This window comes from Onthophagus taurus, chromosome 7 (genome assembly GCF_036711975.1).
Source record: "Onthophagus taurus isolate NC chromosome 7, IU_Otau_3.0, whole genome shotgun sequence".
Lineage (NCBI taxonomy): Eukaryota > Metazoa > Arthropoda > Insecta > Coleoptera > Scarabaeidae > Onthophagus > Onthophagus taurus.
In genome coordinates this window covers 15,960,847-15,981,201 of record NC_091972.1, presented here as the reverse complement: position 1 = coordinate 15,981,201, position 20,355 = coordinate 15,960,847, and the positions used below count along the sequence as shown (strand labels likewise).

At 31.7% G+C, this 20,355-nt stretch overlaps 2 protein-coding genes across 3 annotated transcripts; both read right to left on the bottom strand.

Moving 5' to 3' along the window:
- Positions 1-33: 33 nt before the first annotated feature.
- LOC111419831 (uncharacterized) lies at positions 34-19,736 on the bottom strand. The gene is made up of 12 exons (XM_071197184.1): positions 19,355-19,736; positions 18,647-19,271; positions 18,358-18,589; positions 18,085-18,304; positions 17,729-18,035; positions 7,041-7,285; positions 6,332-6,956; positions 6,018-6,249; positions 5,746-5,965; positions 5,417-5,696; positions 2,336-3,115; positions 34-42 (listed from the first exon to the last, which is right to left on the bottom strand). Exons 1-12 carry the CDS (start codon positions 19,576-19,578, stop codon positions 34-36), a joined length of 3,999 nt encoding a protein of 1,332 aa, XP_071053285.1. The 5' UTR covers positions 19,579-19,736.
- LOC139430519 (UDP-glucosyltransferase 2-like) lies at positions 11,083-12,998 on the bottom strand. 2 transcript variants are annotated; one of them, XM_071197612.1, is made up of 6 exons: positions 12,896-12,990; positions 12,713-12,836; positions 12,024-12,648; positions 11,719-11,950; positions 11,447-11,666; positions 11,083-11,397 (listed from the first exon to the last, which is right to left on the bottom strand). In XM_071197612.1, the coding sequence occupies exons 2-6, from the start codon at positions 12,799-12,801 to the stop codon at positions 11,088-11,090; spliced, it is 1,476 nt and encodes a 491-aa protein (XP_071053713.1). In that variant the 5' UTR covers positions 12,802-12,836; positions 12,896-12,990; the 3' UTR covers positions 11,083-11,087. The 2 variants fall into 2 exon arrangements, with proteins under 2 accessions (XP_071053713.1, XP_071053712.1); XM_071197611.1 differs by having other exon boundaries at positions 12,713-12,998.
- Positions 19,737-20,355: the final 619 nt, after the last annotated feature.

The window sequence follows — 20,355 nt, the reverse complement described above, 5'->3', positions numbered from 1 at the left end:
TCATTCACACTTAGAACAGGAGAAGAAATAAAATTATAGGCTCTAAACGAAAAGAAATTGAATTAAGACGAATATAAAAAAGCGTAAATAAAAATCGAAAAATGATTTATACCATCTTTGTGGAGTACTATCAAGAAAGGTTATTGGTGTTGATGGGAAACAAGGCTTTTGATGAAAGTCAGTATGGTTTTATTAAGGCAATACAGAATAAGGGAATAAAATGCAAGAGGATGTCAAAGCATGTTTGGGACTCGATATTCTTCTTCTTCCGACTTTATAACCCCATTCTGGCCTTTCACCACACAACCGTCTCCTCCTACTAACTCCTACTCTTCTCAAATCTTCCTTCACATAATCCATACTTATTTTGCTCGGTCTACCACTTGCTTTTCAACCTACTGGTCTCCAATCTGTAATATTCCTTGTTGTCTTCTCATTGCTCGTTTCATTAATTCGTGATTTTTTCGTAACCTCCAGGAGCCATCCTCATTTTGTAAAGCTCCAAATATTTTCTGTTGGACTTTTCGTTCAAATGTCCTAAGAAGTTATTCGTCTATTCTCTTAGTCTTCTCACACTTCTTCTGTCTAACTTCCTATCTCAATGATTGAATTTCTTATGCACAACCATTCATTATCTACGTCATCCGTAGGTCGATAATGTGGCACCCTCTACCTAGTCTACCTCAACTTCGCCCGGTATTTCTCCTTTACATTTCCAATCTTCAGTCAAGTTGTATCCCATCTTATGTTATTTGGTCTTTCATTATAAGAACTATTCGTTGTTTTATTTTAAAACTCACCAATTGTCTTTACCTATTTCCATTATTGAGAAATTTCTTCTTAAGAACCAAATTTCATTAGATCTAGAAGAAGATAATATAATATTATAAGTACGAAGGCTTTCACGGCCGGTGTGAATTAAACTAAGATTAGAACTAAAACTAGAAACTTTCGGGTTTTGCCGTGCGTCTTTTAATAAAAGGTTTGACGTTTCGGATGCCATGTTGCAACCTTCTTCAGAAACTGGTTCGAAGTGACGAGATCAAAAAATCGGTAACTATATATAAGTCGGAAAAACTAATTAATAATCAGTTAACGCTAATTACAAACTAATTAATAACTAATTGCGTCGCGTCCGGTGTGAGGCGGGAAGAGGTCTTCGTGTTCACCACCATCTTCCATGTTCTGCTAAGCTCCCAGCCATCCTCTCTGTTGACGTTATTTTTATGTCGGTGAATCTCTATGGCTTCTCTTGTCAGTTTTTGGTAGTATCTGTTGTCCCTAGCCAGCACCTTTGTTTGTTCGAAGTCTATTCGGTGCCCCTCTGCATGGCAATGTTCCGCAACCGCCGACTGCTGGATCTTCTTCAGCCTTACATCCCTCTCATGCTCCTTGATGCGGCACTCGACGTTACGTCCAGTTTGGCCAACATAAACCTTCCCACAACTACACGATAGTCGATAGACTCCCGCTCCTTTTAATGGAGTTAGTTTGTCCTTGGCTATCGGGAGTGTGTTCCGAATTTTGCTGACCGTGCCGTACCGCACTACGATGTCGTACTTCTTGAGGTGCCTAGCAATTCGTTCCGTTACACCTGAAACATAGGGAAGACAGATAAATCCAAGTGGTTTTGTATTTACCGTGTCCTCTTTCTGCTTTCCTGCTTGATGGCCTGGTTGATGTCCCTCGAAGTGTATCCATTCTTCTGCAGCACGCCTCGTAGAAAGTGTTGCTCCTTCTTCAAGTTCTCTCCTTCACATAGTCTCGCTGCTCGCTGAAATAATGTACGGATCACGGACCTCTTCTGTTGGGGATGATGATGTGAACATGCCTGTAAATACCTGTTGGTATGGGTCTTCTTTCGGTATACACCAAGTTCTATATCTCCATTTGTCGTCCTGGTGACCAACACATCTAGGAAAGGTAGTTTTTTGGCAGTTTCTGTTTCCATGGTGAACTTAATCATAGGATGTTGAGAGTTCAAGTGATCCAAGAACTCTTGGAGCCGTTTTTGACCATGTTGCCATATCACAAACGTGTCATCCACATATCGGAGCCATAGTTTTGGTTTCCACTGGCTCTTCTTCAAAGCGTCCTCTTCGAATAATTCCATGTAGAAATTAACTATAACTGGCGATAGTGGAGATCCCATGGCTGCCCCTTCGAACTGCTAGTAAAATTCTCCTTTCCAGCTGATATACGTGGACGATAAGCAATACTCCACCAGATCTGGCACGTATCCTGGTAAACCCTCCGGAATGAGTTTTCGGCGAAGACCCTCTACAGCATCCTTAACTGGTACCCTAGTAAAAAGGGATTCCACATCGAAACTTACCAACATATCCCCAGCATCCAGCTTTACACCTTTTACCGATTCCACAAAATGTGTAGAATCCCTGACATACGATTCCGTGTTACCTGTGAAGGGGGACAGAATCTTTGCAAGATGTTTAGCCAGCTGGTATGTTGGGGAGTTGATGGGGCTGACGATAGGGCGGAGGGGGAAGTCTGGTTTGTGAATCTTCGGTAGTCTGTAGATTCTTGGTGGTACCGGCGCCTGCACAAACAAACATTTCTGCTGTTCTGCTGGAATTCCTGTAGATTTTATCAGTTCCTTCATTTTTCTAACGATTTTGTCTGTGGGGTCCCTCTTGATTTTCCTGTAGGTGGCTGGGTCCAGTAAGTTCATCATTTTGTCGTCGTATTCTTTCCTGTCCATAAAAACGGTGGCATTCCCCTTGTCTGCTGGTAACACGACGATTTCTGATTTTTCTTTTATAGATCGGAGTGCCTTCTTTTCACCAATCGTCAAGTTGGATTTTGGTGGTTTTGCTGACATCAATACTCTCGCAACTTCTTGTCGGATCTCTTCGGCTTTCAGTGCAGGCATCCCTCGAACAGCTGCTTCCACTTCGCAGATGATTTCCTCCTTTGGGACCTTCTTCGGGGCGATTGCGTAGTTCAATCCTTTGGCGAGCACAGTGGTTTCGTCTTTCGTTAGTGGGACATTCGATCTGTTAATGACGATTGTTTCTACTGGTAAACTATTACCTTTCTTCTTTTGCGACCGGTTTTCCAGAGATTCAATCTTCTTGATGTGTGTGTCACGGGTCTTCTGAAATTCGCGATTAGCCTTCTCCATTGTTAGTCTGGATTGTTAGTCTGTTAGTCACCGAATAGACTTCGAACAAACAAAGGTGCTGGCTAGGGACAACAGATACTACCAAAGACTGACAAGAGAAGCCATAGAGATTCACCGACATAAAAATAACGTCAACAGAGAGGATGGCTGGGAGCTTAGCAGAACATGGAAGATGGTGGTGAACACGAAGACCTCTTCCCGCCTCACATCGGACGCGACGCAATTAGTTATTAATTAGTTTGTAATTAGCGTTAACTGATTATTAATTAGTTTTTCCGACTTATATATAGTTACCGATTTTTTGATCTCGTCACTTCGAACCAGTTTCTGAAGGAGGTTGCAACATGGCATCCGAAACGTCAAACCTGTTATTAATAGACGCACGGCAAAACCCGAAAGTTTCTACTGTTAGTTCTAGTTTTAGTTCTAATCTTAGTTTAATAATATAATATGTTTCTCTAGATTACTTAAAATGGTATGCAACCAAAACTTTTTCATTTTTAATAATAATTATTACCAGATGAAAGATATAATAGTTGATATTTATGTCAATCATTTCGAAAACAAGCTTTTCTCAGATAAATATAAGTTTATAAAGATATCACATTTTACGGGAGATATTTAGATGATATCTTTATCATTATTTAAGGTAATGCAGCAAAACTTTCTGCATTAAATAATATTTTTAATAATATTAATAACCTGCAGTTCACTTCTGAAATTGAAACAGACTGTAGACTGAACTTTTTAGACTTACAATTAGTGATTTCAAGAGATCCTGATAATAGCTTGAGCATTGATATATTTCGCAAACACACAGCCACAGACGTAATAATTCCCAAACATTCATTCAACTCTAATGAACATAAACAGGCATTATTTCGTTTTCTTTTCAATAGATTACAAAAAATACCGTTAAATGATTCCAATTATCTTACAGAACTCCATAAAATTGTAAAAATCGTTTGAATAATGGATACAACATCAAAGACTTACAGGATATTCATAACATGGTACATAAATGTAACATCATTAAACTAATATATCCGCACTATAAGAAAAGCGTTAAATATATAACCTTACCATTCGTCCCTTCCATTCAGTCAAAAATCAGGAAAAATCTTGGTAAAGTTGACATTATCCCAGATTTCTCATCGAATTCAAAAATATATAAACATTTGTTAAATAATAAACACAAATTTGATAATACGTCATTGAACGGTGTATATATGATCGAATGTTCAAATTGCAACATGTGCTATATAAGACAGACTGGAAGAAACATCCACAGTAGATTTAAAGAACACCTAAATAGAGGTACTTCAGCTGTTTTTAAGCATTTAAAACTTAATAATCATCCACAGACATTAATAATGTGAGTCTGTTGAAAAACATAAAGAAATCGAAAAACTTGATCTAGTTGAGGAATACTTTATATATAAGAATAACAACACTAATTGTCTTATGAACAACCTAGCGGATGTTAATAATTATATGTTTTTCATCATATACATGCAATAAGTGATTTTTCCATTTAATCTATTGATAGATGTTTCATATTTATAGATATAGATGGAAATAGAATTTAAGTATTTAAGAATAGATACAACATATTTCTGCTTTCTAGAATGAGATATGGCCTTTCTTCTCTCTTCAATAATTTTTTATCGAAACCAGTCTATCTCGTCTTTTTGTGTGAAGAGTACTCGTGTTCGTGATTTTTCAATGCTTTTAATATGTTAACATCGCCGTTTATTTTACTTTCCGACATACATCATATTGATTTTTAAATCTTCTTTAACGAATAATTATTGTAAGTACGCTATTTGTACAATTGACCATTTTGTATTCCTTTTTTATTGATTTTTAGAACAACTTTGAGTCAAGATCATTCATCCTAAAGAAATTGATGTCATTTAGTATCTAAATTGCGCTTTGACGGTAATTTACTTTTATATTTTTAGATCATAATATTTAGGGTAATTTCTGGATTGTTCTATGTTCTATTGCACTATATGGTCGAATACTATAGTAAGCACTAAATAACATAAATAAATAATTATATCATCGTTACACGAATTTTATTTAATTCTTTCTATTTTAATTAATATCACTATGATCATTGAATCAATTTTATACGAATGATTTTTATTGTTTCGAGTAGAAAATTTTCTCATCTCTTTTCATTTCTTTCCTCTACATTTCTATTATTTAGAAATTATACAATGCTATACATATAACTTTTTAATCAAATTTAATTTTCTTATTTACAGCATTACAAATATATCCCATTAATTTTATCTTTAATGTTAACTTAATTAATCGTTTACAAATGAAATAAAAAATGAAACTAGCAAACACAAAAATTATTAAAAAAGCTCCAATAACATCCAATAAATAATATTGATACCAACGAAGTTTTGTTACTGATGATTTTAAATGAGGTGCCCCATTGTATTTAATAACATATTCAATCCAATAAATTGCTGTTTTTAACGGTGACATTGGTCGATCTCGGAAAAGTTTTGAAAGATTTTCAGCATTTTGTTTATATCTAGAAATTAAAAATTAAAGCAAGGAAACGTTGGTCATTATTATCTTACTGTGGTTTTAATAAAGTTTCAATATATTCTTCAAACTTATTTCCTTCAGCTATATCTTCCACATAAATTAATTTAGCAACATTCTTTTCGACTAAAAATTGGATATTTGCAGGTTGATCAGCGAGGAACGGTATTCCCAAAATTGGAATACCACAATAAATAGCTTCTTGCACACCAAATAAACCACCATGAGATATAAAAAGTTTTGTGTTTGGGTTACCTAACAAAAAGAGGAAATAAATTTTAAAATCACAACCTTTAAATAAACTTACATAACATATCTAATTGAGGCATCCATGGTTCGAAAATAATATTATCGGGAATTTTTAAATCGACGAGAATTTCTTCCTTTACACCTTTCCAAAATACTTTGTGGGGTTGCTTCCCTAAAGCCTCAAACATGGTACTTAAAATTTTACTATTGAAAATTGTACTTTTCACCATCGAACCGAAACTAAAATAAATTATTCCTTCTTTTGACGAATCTACACCTAATTGTAAATGCTAAAATATAAAATCGATTCTAATTAAAATAAACATAAAAACTCCTCTATTTTTTAGGCAATTAAATATATGTTTTGCTTACCTTTGGAAGAGTAAAATTGTTTTCTTCAGGAATATGAACACCCCCAATTTCAATAAAATTCGGTGGCATAGATCTAGATTGATGTATTGTATAATGACTGTTACAAAAAATTAAACTAGTTTTTCCTAAAAGTTCCTCAACTCTTGGTATGTTTCGTCCAAAATATTTCCAAAGTAACTCCGTGAAACGCTTTTGAAGACTCCAATATTGGTATTTTTGATAAGTATATATAAAAGTATTAAGTGCACGTTCAATAAATGTCATTTTTTCACCATAAGGACTATTGAAGCATGGAATAAAAGCCGGATTATCAGGAATTCCAACTAAATCGGAAGTCCAAGGTAAATTAAAGCTTGTTATCATTCCAATTGAGGGCGCTTTGAAAATATGCGAATACATTTCTAATGGATCGCTTAACAAAACATGTCGCAAAATTAAATCGTATTTTTTCGTGGTGTTTCTTAATTCGCGTAATTGCGGCGATTTTAAAACTGCATCCATTATATCGTGACCGAGAGTATTAAGCATTTCTTGCATTAACTCTAAGTCAAAAACTGCGCTTTTTAAAATTGTTACGTTGTTTTTAAATAATGGAAAACAATTACTTATATCAATATCAGAATATCTAAAAATAAAAAAAAACTGTAAACAAATCATTTTAACTTTGTTAAAGACGGAGGAACGATTTGTTAGTTATAAACACTCTTACCTTTTATCTTTAATGTTTAATGGATAAAAACTAACAAAATCGATTTCATGTCCACGATTTAAAAGTGGCTTAACCATCCCTTTAAACATATTTACGTGACTGTATGTAGATAAAGGAAAGAAAACTAAGATTTTTGCACTATCAATGTACGAAATAAAATTTATTAACACACTTAGGAGTAATGATAATCGAAAAAAATTCTTGTTTGTTGAAAAGTACTTCATGGTTTTTTTATTTCTTGGAAGTTAATAATCATGATCGCCTTACAAATATTCGTATTTATAGTGCGACCTAATGAGGAATTTAAAAATTTCCTTTTTTTTTATATATTTAGCATAGTACGGTAAAAGATAGTTAAGTAATATTTCGAGAATTTTGTTGTTGTCAACGTTATATTTGAATATAAATTTTCTTTCGTCAACACAATTACACCAAAATTAAAACACACAACTAATAAAATTCGATTTAACACACAAAGCATAATATTTAGTACATAACTGATCGAGTTATAGGTAAAGTGTTTAATTGCAGCAAATATTTTTATGTTATTATCTACACCTAATTAATTATAAATACTAAAATATGAAATCGATTCTAAATAAAATAAATATAACAACACCTCTATTTTGTGGGAAATGAAATACATGTTTTGCATATTGTTTTAAATATAGTTCATACATGTGCATAAATTAATGCTTTGAAGAGCTTACCTATGTTTGACAACAACGGAAATCAATCTATCATCTCTGCCCAGCTGTCAACTTAATCCTATTAAATGTTCAAAATATTTTTACCCTCCATTACTTAATATTTTACAAATAAGTTTTGTAATTTCCAGTCTCTCCCCCCTTATCACTATATTTGTGATTTTATCCTTTTCCCCTTTAGTTATATGCATAATCTTGGTTTTTACTATATTTATTTGCGTTCTTAAAATAAGAACTTATAGAAAGCTTTACTAAGCAAAATTGTCAATTATTTGATATGCTAAGATATACATACTTTGATAAGTACTTCAGGGCTGCCAGAAGTCAACCACAAAATCGTTATTTTACATGGAATCTTAAATATTTTCAATAATATTATCTTATACTTTTTATATCATATCATAAACTAGAATCTATAAGCTTTAAGCTCTGATTTATAAATTTGACAATTTCTTCTTTAATAACTTTTTCTTGGAAATTTATTAATATTATCTTATAGTTTTTATATCATATCATAAACTAGGATCTTTAAGCTACATCTTAGTATACCTATCATATCATAACCCATAAAAATACACCCAATATGATTTTTTGAAAATTTTGTGTTTTTTTATTTATAAATTTGACAATTTCTTTTTTAATAACTTTTTCCTGGAAATTTTAATAATGTTATCTCATAATTTTTTTATTATATCATATACTACAATCTTTAAGCTACAATTTAACATACATATTATATCATGATCCTAAAATGCATACGATATGATTTTTTGAAAATTTCGGGTTTTTTTGATTTATAAATTTGACAATTTCTTCTTTAATAACTTTTTCTTGGAAATTTATTAATATTATCTTATAGTTTTTATATCATATCATAAACTAGGATCTTTAAGCTACATCTTAGTATACATATCATATCATGACCCATAAAAATACACCCAATATGATTTTTTGAAAATTTTGTGTTTTTTTTATTTATAAATTTGACAATTTCTTTTTTAATAACTTTTTCCTGGAAATTTTAATAATGTTATCTCATAATTTTTTTTATTATATCATATACTACAATCTTTAAGCTACAATTTAACATACATATTATATCATGATCCTTAAAAATGCATACGATATGATTTTTTGAAAATTTCGGGTTTTTTTGATTTATAAATTTGACAATTTCTTCTTTAATAACTTTTTACTGGAAATTTTAATAATGTTATCCTATATCTTTTATATCACATCAAAAACTAGAATCTTTCAGCTACAATTTAACATACATATTTTTCACGATCCTAAAAAATACATACGATATGATTTTTTGAAAATTTCGTGTTTTTTTGATTTATAAATTTGACAATTTCTTCTTTAATAACTTTTTACTGGAAATTTTAATAATATTATCTTATATTTTTTTATCATAGTATAAACTAGAATCTTTAAGCTACAACTTAACATACATATCATATCATGATCCATAAAAATACAGCCGATATGATTTTTGAAAATTTCGTGTTTTTTGATTTATAAATTTGACAATTTCTTCTTTAATAACTTTTTCCTGGAAACTTTAATAATATTATCATATCATAAACTAGAGTCTTTGAGCTACAATTTAACATACATATCATATCATGATCCTTAAAAATACATACGATATGATTTTTTGAAAATTTCGTGTTTTTGTGATTTATTAATTTGACAATTTCTTTTTTAATAACTTTTTCCTGGAAACTTTAATAATATTATCATATCATAAACTAGAGTCTTTGAGCTACAATTTAACATACATATCATATCATGATCCTTAAAAATACATACGATATGATTTTTTGAAAATTTCGTGTTTTTGTGATTTATTAATTTGACAATTTCTTTTTTAATAACTTTTTCCTGGAAACTTTAATAATATTATCATATCATAAACTAGAGTCTTTGAGCTACAATTTAACATACATATCATATCATGATCCTTAAAAATACATACGATATGATTTTTTGAAAATTTCGTGTTTTTTTGATTTATAAATTTGACAATTTCTTTTTTAATAACTTTTTCCTGGAAATTATAATAATGTTATCTTATAATTTGTTTATCATATTATAAACTAGAATTTTTAAACTTCAACTTAACATACATATCATATTATTATCCTTAAAAATACAGCGGATATGATTTTTTCAAGTATTCGTGTTTTTTTTATTTATAAGTTTACCAATTTTTTCTTTAATAAATTTTTCCTGTAAATTTTAATAATTTTATCTTATAATTTTTATATCATATCATAAACTAGAATCTTTAAGTTTCAACTTAACATACATATCATATCATGATCATTAAAAATACAGCCGATATGATTTTTTGGAAATTTCATATTTTTCTTTATTTATAAATTTGACAATTTCTTCTTCAACAATTTTTTCCTGGAAATTTTAATAATATTATCTTATAGCTTTTATATCATATCATAAACTAGAATCTTTAAGCTTCGACTTAACATACATATCATATCATGATCCTTAACAATACAGCCGGTACGATTTTTTGTAAATTCACGTTTTTCTTTATTTATAAATTTGACAATTTTTATTCAACAAATTTTTCCTGGAAATTTTAATAATATTATCTTATAGTTTTTATGTCATATCATAAATTAGAATCTTTAAGCTTCAACTTAACATACATATCATATCATGATCCTTAAAAATACAGCCGATATGATTTTTTGAAAATTTCGTGTTATTTTTGATTTATGAATTTGACAATTTCTTCTTTAATAACTTTTTCCTGGAAATTTTAATAATGTTATCTTATATATTTTTTATCATACTATAAACTAGAATCTTTAAGCTACAATTTAACACACATATTATCTAATCTTAATTCTAAAAAATATAGTCGATATTACTTTTTGAAAATGTCGTATTGTTTTTGATTTATAAATTAGACAATTTCTTCTTTGATAATTTTTTTCTAGATATTTCAATAACATTATAATTCATCATAAACTACAATCTTTAAGCTTGACTAATAAAATATGGGCATTCCATTTAACTTTCTATTTGTTGCAATTAAATAACGAAAATTGGTAATTCAAACTTTGACCATGCTGTATAACACTGACCGATACAACTAATTAATACGTTCTATTTGTGGATATTTGAAGCATAATTAGACAAATTTTCAACTTTGTGGCTTGTATAGTGAGTAAGAAATACAAATTTAAAAGACTCATTTATAACTGCTGAAAGAAAATGAAAATTAAAACGAAATATCTTAAATCAAAAGATTGGGATGAACACTGTGTACTAGATATAGTGTGTGAGACGTCAAATTAAGATTGTTTTAACCAAATTTTATTTTCTTTTTTGTACAATTACAAACGTAATAAATATATTCTAAATTTAAAACTAACTTAATTAATTGTTTACAAATTAAATACAAAATAAAATTAATAAATGCAAAAATTATTAAGAAAACTCCAATAACATCCAATAAATAATATTGATACCAATAAAGTTTTGTCACTGATGATTTTAAATGAGGCGCCCCATTGTACTTAATAACATATTCAATCCAATAAATTGCTGTTTTTATCGGCGACATTGGTCGATCTCGGAAAAGTTTTGAAAGATTTTCAGCATTTTGTTTATATCTAAAAAATAAAAATTAAAACTACTAAACGATGATCATTATCATCTTACTGTGGTTTTAATAAAGTTTCTATATATTCTTCAAACTTATTTCCTTCAGCTATATCTTCCACATAAATTAATCTAGCAACATTCTTTTCAACTAAAAATTGGATATTTGAAGCTTGATCAGCGAAGAAAGGTATCCCTAAAATTGGAATGCCACAATAAATAGCTTCTTGCACACCAAATAAGCCACCGTGAGCTATAAAAAGTTTTGTGTTTGGGTTACCTAACAAAAATAGGAAATACATTTTTAAATCACAACCTTTAAATAAACTTACATAACATATTTAATTGAGGCATCCATGGTTCGAAAATAATATTATCGGGAATTTTTAAATCGTCAAGAATATCTTCCTTTTCACCCTTCCAAAACACTTTGTGGGGTTGCTTCCCTAAAGCTTCAAACATTGTGCTTAAAATTTTACGATTGAAAATTGTACTCTTCACCGTCGAGCCGAAACTAAAATAAATTATTCCTTCTTTTGATGAATCTACACCTAATTGTAAATGCTAAAACATAAAATTGACTCTAATTAGAATAACACCTTTATTTTGTAGGAAATGAAGTACATGTTTTACTTACTTTTGGAAGAGTAAAATTGTTTTCTTCAGGAATATGAACACCCCCAATTTCAATAAAATTTGGTGGCATAGATCTAGATTGGTGGATTGTATAATGACTGTTACAAAGAATTAAACTAGTTTTTTCTAAAAGTTCCTCAACTCTTGGCATATTTCGTCCAAAATATTTCCAAATTAATTCGGTGAAACGCTTTTGTACTTTCCAATACTCATACTTTTGAAAAGTGTATATAATAGTGTTGATTGCACGTTCAGAAAATGACATTATTTCACCATGAGGACTATTAAAAGTTGCAATATACGCCGGATTATCTGGAATTCCAACTAAATCGGAAGACCAAGGTAAATTAACACTTGTAATCATTCCAATTGAGGGCGCTCCAAAAATATGGGAATAAATTTCCAAAGGATCACTTAATAAAATGTGCCGCAAAATTAAATCATATTTTTTTGTGGAATTTTTTAATTTGCGTAATTGTGGTGATTTTAAAACTGCATCCATTAACTCGTGACCGTACTTATTAAACATGTCTTGCATTAAATCAATGTCAGCAACTAAGCTTTTTGATAATGTTATACTGTTTTTTAACACTGGGGAACAGGCACTTATATCAATATCAGAATAGCTAAAAAGGTAGATCATATCATAATTTGGAGAGGAGGAAAATAATAGTAATAATTTCAACTTACCCTTTATGTTTAATATTTAATGGATAAAAACTAACTAAATCGATTTCATGCCCACGATCTAAAAGTGGTTTAACCATTACCTTAATCATATTTATATGACTGTATGCAGAGAACGGAAAAAATGCTAAAATTTTTGCACCATCACTACAGGACGTGAAAAATATAAATATATTTAGCACCAACAATAATTGAAACGAAATCCTTTTTTTTTTAAACTGGTTCATGGTTTTGGTATTTTTTGGAATAACACGATCGCCTAACAAATATATCAATTTATAGTCGCGAGTCAACTAAGTATTTAAGAATTTTTACTTTTTTATGGTTTATATATCGCAAGGTGAAAGATAAAACGAAAATAACATTTCGAGAATTTTGTTGGTATTGAAGCTTCATTAGTATATTTGTTTATTTCAAAAAATTATTGATTATGATTAATAATAATAATAATATATTCGCCAGCAGTTTTACACATTTTACAGGATAATTAATCTAATTACAGGAAAAAAACTTAAGTTACTCAATTTAAAGGGATATAAAAAAAATGAGAGAAAGATGTATTCTTACTAAAAATATAAAAATTGAAGAAAGGATTATTCTTTACCACAACGGTAGTCTATAGAGTGCTACAATCATTGACAGAGCCAATTTACATTATCATCAAACAATTGACATCTCATAGTTCAACTCATTTAGTAAGTCATCAATATATCGCAAAATAGTAACGGTGCAAGAATGGGGAAGCCAAGATCAATCATTATATCTGAAACAAAATGGAACATTACTCTCTGCCATAGAAAAATGTAGTTCCACCATGTGCATAAATTATTGCTTTGAAGAGCTTACCGATGATTGACAACAACGAAATCGATCTGTAATTGGAGACATCGTTGAATATTGAGGACACTGCCCAACTGTCATCTTAATCCTGATAAATGATCAAAATATTTCTACACTCCATCGTTCAATATTTAATTCATTATTAGCAAGGAGGAACCGGAGAGACAAAGTGTGATAAGAAGAGAAACAGAGGCGTTAGTACTTGGGGGTAGTGCAAAAGATAATTCCTGTGGTGAGTAGTACTAGAAAAGTGAGTAGGGTTGCTGAAGTGTTGTCTGACTGAAGAAATTGAATGAAGGAGGAAATTGGTGGTGTTGGACAGATTGAATGTTCAGAATACATAGTTTATGTTATTGAAACTTTTTTGGATTGGGTAGAACTAAAGTCTCTATCTCGCATATCTCTATTTCGTCACTCATTCAATGTTCGCGTTTGTATCTCAATCATTCTCAAAATTTGCTTCGTCTTGCTTGTCTCAGCCACATGTGTCATATTAGGACGTACTGCTGTTTGATAAATACTTTTAGTGGTTATGCCTTTGTTTTCTATATTTCTATAAATCCTTACAGCTTTATTCGATTGTGTGCTTACATCGTTTATAATGTTTTTACTTGTAGAGGTCGTTTTGGAGAAGCACGTGTAGTATGTAAATGACAAGATTACTAGGGTTTTAGGATTGGCAGAAACAGATTGGGAAGGTTGTTGCTGTTTGGATTGTTGTATAGAGCAGAAATAACGCACCACGTTAAGGAGAGTGATTTGAAAGTGGTTTCAAGGTTCAATGCGATATAGAGGCAAAATATGTGGTTTAGAGCTACACAAAAAAAGTAAGTGTATGGGATGGGTTGAGTTAGGAATGAGAATGAGTCGATACCAGATAGGACAATAGATATATGATCAGCAATGATAACAAACTATTTTTGAATGAATGTGATAAGCAAGATTTAGGCTACGGATTTATGGAGCAAGGGTGAGGAAAGGTAAATGTGAAATTTCAGAATTTCTATAAATCAAAGGGGAATATGAAAATGGGAAAGGTGCGTAGAGAAGTGTCGGGAGAGAGTTAGAGAAAATGGAGGAATTCAGACGAGAGAGGTGTGTATGGGTATATTACGACAGACTGGATGGATATTATACATATCGTTATCGTGATTATTTATCTTAAGGGTGGAATGTAATTAAGCAGGTGTAATACCTGAGATAACCTCTTCAGGATGATCGAGAAGAGAAGGATTTTGTCTCTTAGCGGTGAAAAAAATATTTATCAGTAAATTGTGAAACTTAGTACATTACATTACATTACATTACATAGAATACATATCGGGTAGGCGGACCAACCAACCTTGCACCGCGACCCTAAGGATCTATTGTACCCCGATAGATATCGTTATCAAATTTCACCGTGCAGTCCAATGCTCTTAACGAACATTAATACCTTGCTCGGCGAAAGGTCATTCAGATCTTTTGAGGAGATAAACTGCGACCCAAAAATCGAGAATCTGATACGGTTAACGGCAGGGCAGTGGCATAAAACATGTTCAACCGTCTCTGCTTCCTCCGCACATAGTCGGCATTCAACATCGTCGGCTAAACCCAACAAGTTGAGGTGTGCTTTTAATCGGCAGTGCCCAGTAAAAACACCCATTAGAACTTTTATGCTACTACGGGCAAGTCCTAAAATATTCCCGGGTTTGACAGTGGCGATGTTAATAAACACCTTAGCATGTCTCATTCCAGGAGAACTGGTCCACAGTAGGCGAAGTCTCTCTTCAGCCCACAGTCCAATCCTATATTTGGCCATCGCAAATGATACACCAACTGCTGGTTCCGGTCCCACAAACGCTTCAGCGCTGCCATCTCGTGCTAGCTTATCTGCCGCTTCATTGCCAGCAACCCCAGAGTGACCCGAGACCCAGATCAGAGAGACTCTGTTATCACAACTCAGTGTGTTTAATGTTCTCTTACAATCATTAACCAGAGCCGACACCGTTTTCACGGCTTGCAGCGCCTGGAGAGCGGCTTGACTGTCTGAGAAAATTCGTACTGTCATGTTCTTCACCTCTCTTTCAAGAAGGATTTTAGCACCCATGTCAATAGCAAATACTTCCGCCTGGAATACAGTACAGTATGTACCCAGGCTGTAGGCTTGCTTAATTCGAGGTGTCTGGCAGTATACTCCTGCTCCTACCCCTTCAGGCGTTTTTGATCCATCTGTGTACAAGCAAATGTCTGCCCGAACCAGAGAATTTTCATTTTCGATCCAGGACTGCCGCTCAGGCAGTACAATCTGGTATCGAGCATTAATCACTGATAGTGATACCGCCAAATCTGACGGCATTGATAGCACAGTATCAGTGCTTATTATGTCTTCCGCAGTCCATTGGTAGGACATGTCGGAACAGTTTTGAGCATATTGCTGAAATCTGTAAATGGTTGTTCTAGCCACTTTCTCTATATGCAAATGCAGAGGAGATAGGCCAAGCAGAACCTCCATTGCTAGAGTTGGCGTTGTGCCTATCGCACCAGAGATTGCCAATCCAGCTACTCGTTGAATTCGTGAAAGTTTACTGATAACTGAAGTCTGTCGGACTTTCCTATACCAGGCTGCTGCTCTGTATGTGATCATAGGTCTAACCACAGTCACATAGAGCCAGTACAGTCTTTCAGGGGTAAGACCCCAATTTTTTCCACAAAGACTTCGACAAGTCCACAAGGATAGTCTAGCTTTGTGCAAAACTCCCTGCAAATGTCCATTCCATGACAGGGTTTTGTCTAGGATTACTCCTAGATATTTGACTTCCTTTGAGAAAGGAATTTCTTCACCTTGGATAGTTGGGCGGATTAGTCCATCCAACTTTCGCTTCCTGGTGAAGGGCACAACAATTGTCTTTTGCGGGTTTATTGAGAGGTTCTCTCCCTTACACCAAGCGCAAATGGTATCTAGGGTCACCTGGAGGACTGTAGATATCCTCGGCAAACAGGTTCCTTTGACCATAAACTTAGTAAGTTTTAATTCGATCAATCTGATAAACAGATTAATAATGCTCGGAGTAAGAAGTTATTGTTACAGCAATTAATGGAAGCAATGTTCGAGCTGAAAAATTATTCTTTTTAATGTGAATGAACATTCTGACTATACTGAATATGCTGGCTTGTGGATATGTAAGACTACTATTGATGATATTTTTTTGTTGTTCGTTTTTTTATCGCTTTGAATTGACGAATGAAGTTAACGCTGTATTTTTTAATAAAAACTGTACTGGACATTTTGTCATTTAGTGAATTTTCTTCTTCTTCTTTGCCTTTTCCCGTCTAACTTTCCAACCATTTATAGAAAAAATTGGAGGAATACGGAGAATTTTATATTAGCTTGACTAAAGTCGGACAATTATAGGTAAAATTTACATTATTACATGATTCGTTTCTTAATGACATTGTCCTAACAATATTTAAAAAAAGTACATTTAGTTACTGCAAGATACTTTACATACCTTTGGTTGCAATTTTGGAAAAATACAGAACTGCAATTGTTAGAACACTGCTTGAAATAAACAGGGCTAATAAATGTAACGACTTAGACCCTTTTCTAACTAGGATAGCCAAACAACTTCGAACATACAAGCAGATTCCTGTCAATTGTTAATTTATAGAGACATTAAAAAGTAGTTTGGAATTGTTACAAATCACTTTATAAGAAAACGCTTTTGTGCATTTTCTCCAGCTAAAATAGCAGTCTGAACCACTGCGCAGTGCCATCCCAGACAGTTATTTGGTTAGCTACCTTATTGCTTATTAGATAACTTTCTCCATTTTTTCTTCTAATTCCCAGTAGAACACCTGAGTAGATCAGCTTATAATTGTCCATTACTACTTCTTTAGTTCACTTCTTCTTTATTTTTGGTAAGTCCAGTATTTTGATCTTATATCTAATCAATTCCTCTGTCAGCTTTACCTTTACCTCATTTTTATTTTATTTAAGTATTATTCGAGATAAAAATTGGGAAATTCTTATTATTGAAAAGTAAGATTCCTTGATCTTTGACGTTAGAAGAAACCCTCAAGGACTCCGATCCAAGCTTGTAGACTGTATGAAGTTTAAATTGTCTGGTTATAATGAATTCTTCCTATTCTTGGTGAGATTGAATACTTTTGATTTTACTTATTAAATCGATTATTTTAATCAAATTTTATTTTCTTTTTTATACTATTACAAATATAATGAATATAGTTTAGTTTTAACACTAACTTAATTAATTGCTTACAAATTAAATACAAAATAATAAATATAAACATAAAAATTATTAAGATGGCTCCAATAAGATCTAATAAGTAATATTGATACCAATGAAGTTGTGTTACTGCCGATTTTAAATGATTCGCCCCATTATATTTAATAACATATTCAATCCAATAAATTGCTGTTTTTATCGGCGACATTGGTCGATCTCGGAAAAGTTTTGAAAGATTTTCAGCATTTCGTTTATATCTAAAAATTAAAAATTAAAAGTAGGAAACGTTGATCATTATAATCTTACTGTGGTTTTAATAAAGTTTCAACATTTTCTTTAAACTTATCTCCTTCAGCTACATCTTGTAAATACATCAATTTAGCAACGTTTTTTTCAACCAATAATTGTATGTTTGAAGCTTGATCGGCAAAAAAGGGTATTCCCAAAATTGGAATACCACAATAAATAGCTTCTTGCACCCCAAATAAACCACCATGAGATATAAATAGTTTTGTGTTTGGATTACCTAACAAAAATAGGAAATAAAGTTTAAAATCAAAACCTTTTAATTAAGCTTACATAACATATCTAATTGAGGCATCCACGTTTCGAAAATAATATTATCGGGAATTTTTAAATCATCCGGAATTTCCTCTTTTACACCTTTCCAAAATACTTTATAAGGTTGTTGCCCTAAAGCTTCAAACATGCCGCTTAAAGTTTTACGATTAAAATTTGTACTTCTCACCAACGAACCAAAACTAAAATAAATTATTCCTTGTTTTGATGAGTCCACACTTAATTGCAAATTCTAAAAAAATACCACATATTGTTATTTAAAAATCATAAAAATAACTAACATACTTACTTTTGGAAGACTAAAATTGTTTTTTTCAGGAATATGAACACCCCCAATTTCGATAAAATTCGGTGGCATAGATCTAGATTGATGAATTGTATAATGACTATTACAAAAAATTAAACTAGTTTTTCCAATAAGTTCCTCAACCCTCGGTAGATCTCGTCCAAAATATTTCCAAACTAATTCCGTGAAACGCTTTTGAAGACTCCAATATTCGTATTTTTGATAAGTATACACAAAAGTATTAAGAGCACGTTCAATAAATGTCATTTTTTCACCATAAGGACTGTTGAAGCTTGGAATAAAAGCCGGATTATCAGGAATTCCAACTAAATCGGAAGTCCAAGGTAAATTAACACTTGTTATTAATCCAATTGAAGGCGCTCCAAAAATATGCGAATAAATTTCTAAGGGATCACTTAAAAAAACATGTCGCAAAATTAAATCGTATTTTTTTGTGGTGTTTCTTAATTCGCGTAATTGCGGCGATTTTAAAACTGCATCCATTATATCGTGACCGAGAGTATTAAACATTTGTTGCATTAATTCTAAGTTGCCAACTGCGCTTTTTAGAATTGTTATGTTGTTTTTAAATACTGGAAAACAATTACTTATATCAATTTCAGTATATCTAAAAACAAAAAAAAGTGTAAACAGATTATTTCAACTTTGTTAAAGATAGAGGAACGGTTTGTTAGTTACAAATACACTTACCTTTTATGTTTCACGTTTAATGGATAAAAACTAACAAAATCGATTTCATGTCCTCGATTTAAAAGTGGCTTTACCATCCCTTTAAACATATTTACGTGACTATATGTAGATAATGGGAAAAAAACTAAGATTTTTGCACTATCAATATACGAAATAAAATTTATTAAGACACTGAGCAGTAATGATAACCAAAAGAAATTCTTGTTTGTTGAAAAGTACTTCATGTTTTTTTTATTTCTTAGGTTAATGAGTTTATAATGATGATCGCCTTACAAATATTCGTATTTATAGTGCGACCTAAAGAGGAATTTAAAAATTTCCCTTTTTTACATATTTAGCATAGTGCGGTAAAGGATAGTTAAGTGATATTTCGAGAATTTCGTTGCAGGCGACTAAACATTAGAATATAATTTTTCTGTGTTAAAATAGTTGTGTGACATATATTCTTGGAATTTTACTTTCAGTGTCTATCAAATTGTTAATTTTGCCTTTATCTCTAACATAACAACACAATTACACTAAAATTATAATACACAACTAATAAAATTCGAACTAATACATAAAGCATAACATTTAGAAAATAACTGATCGAGTTACATGTAAAGTCTTTAATTGCTGCAAATATTTTTATGTTAACATCTTTCATCAACTCTTCATTCAAATCCCAGTTATCCAAAAGAACTGCCTTACCAGATGCTGACTGCAGTAGAATGTAATGCGAAATGTGTAGATTATATCCCCTTGAAGAACTAGAGGCAGTTACTACAAGACAGAAAGCAGTATTTTTATTATCTTCATAGCTGACGTTGGTAATGGTATCATCTGCACGCAATCTCTTTCAGACTGGCCACGATTAGAGCGAGATTAGTCAACTTCAATCATTTGTATGTATAGAAAGACAACTGGAATTGGTGGTTTGATTTTTTTTGTTACGTGATTGATCGATTTCTCTATTCTGTCATTAAGAAAGTTTCATCACCTGGTACATACTACAGCAAAAA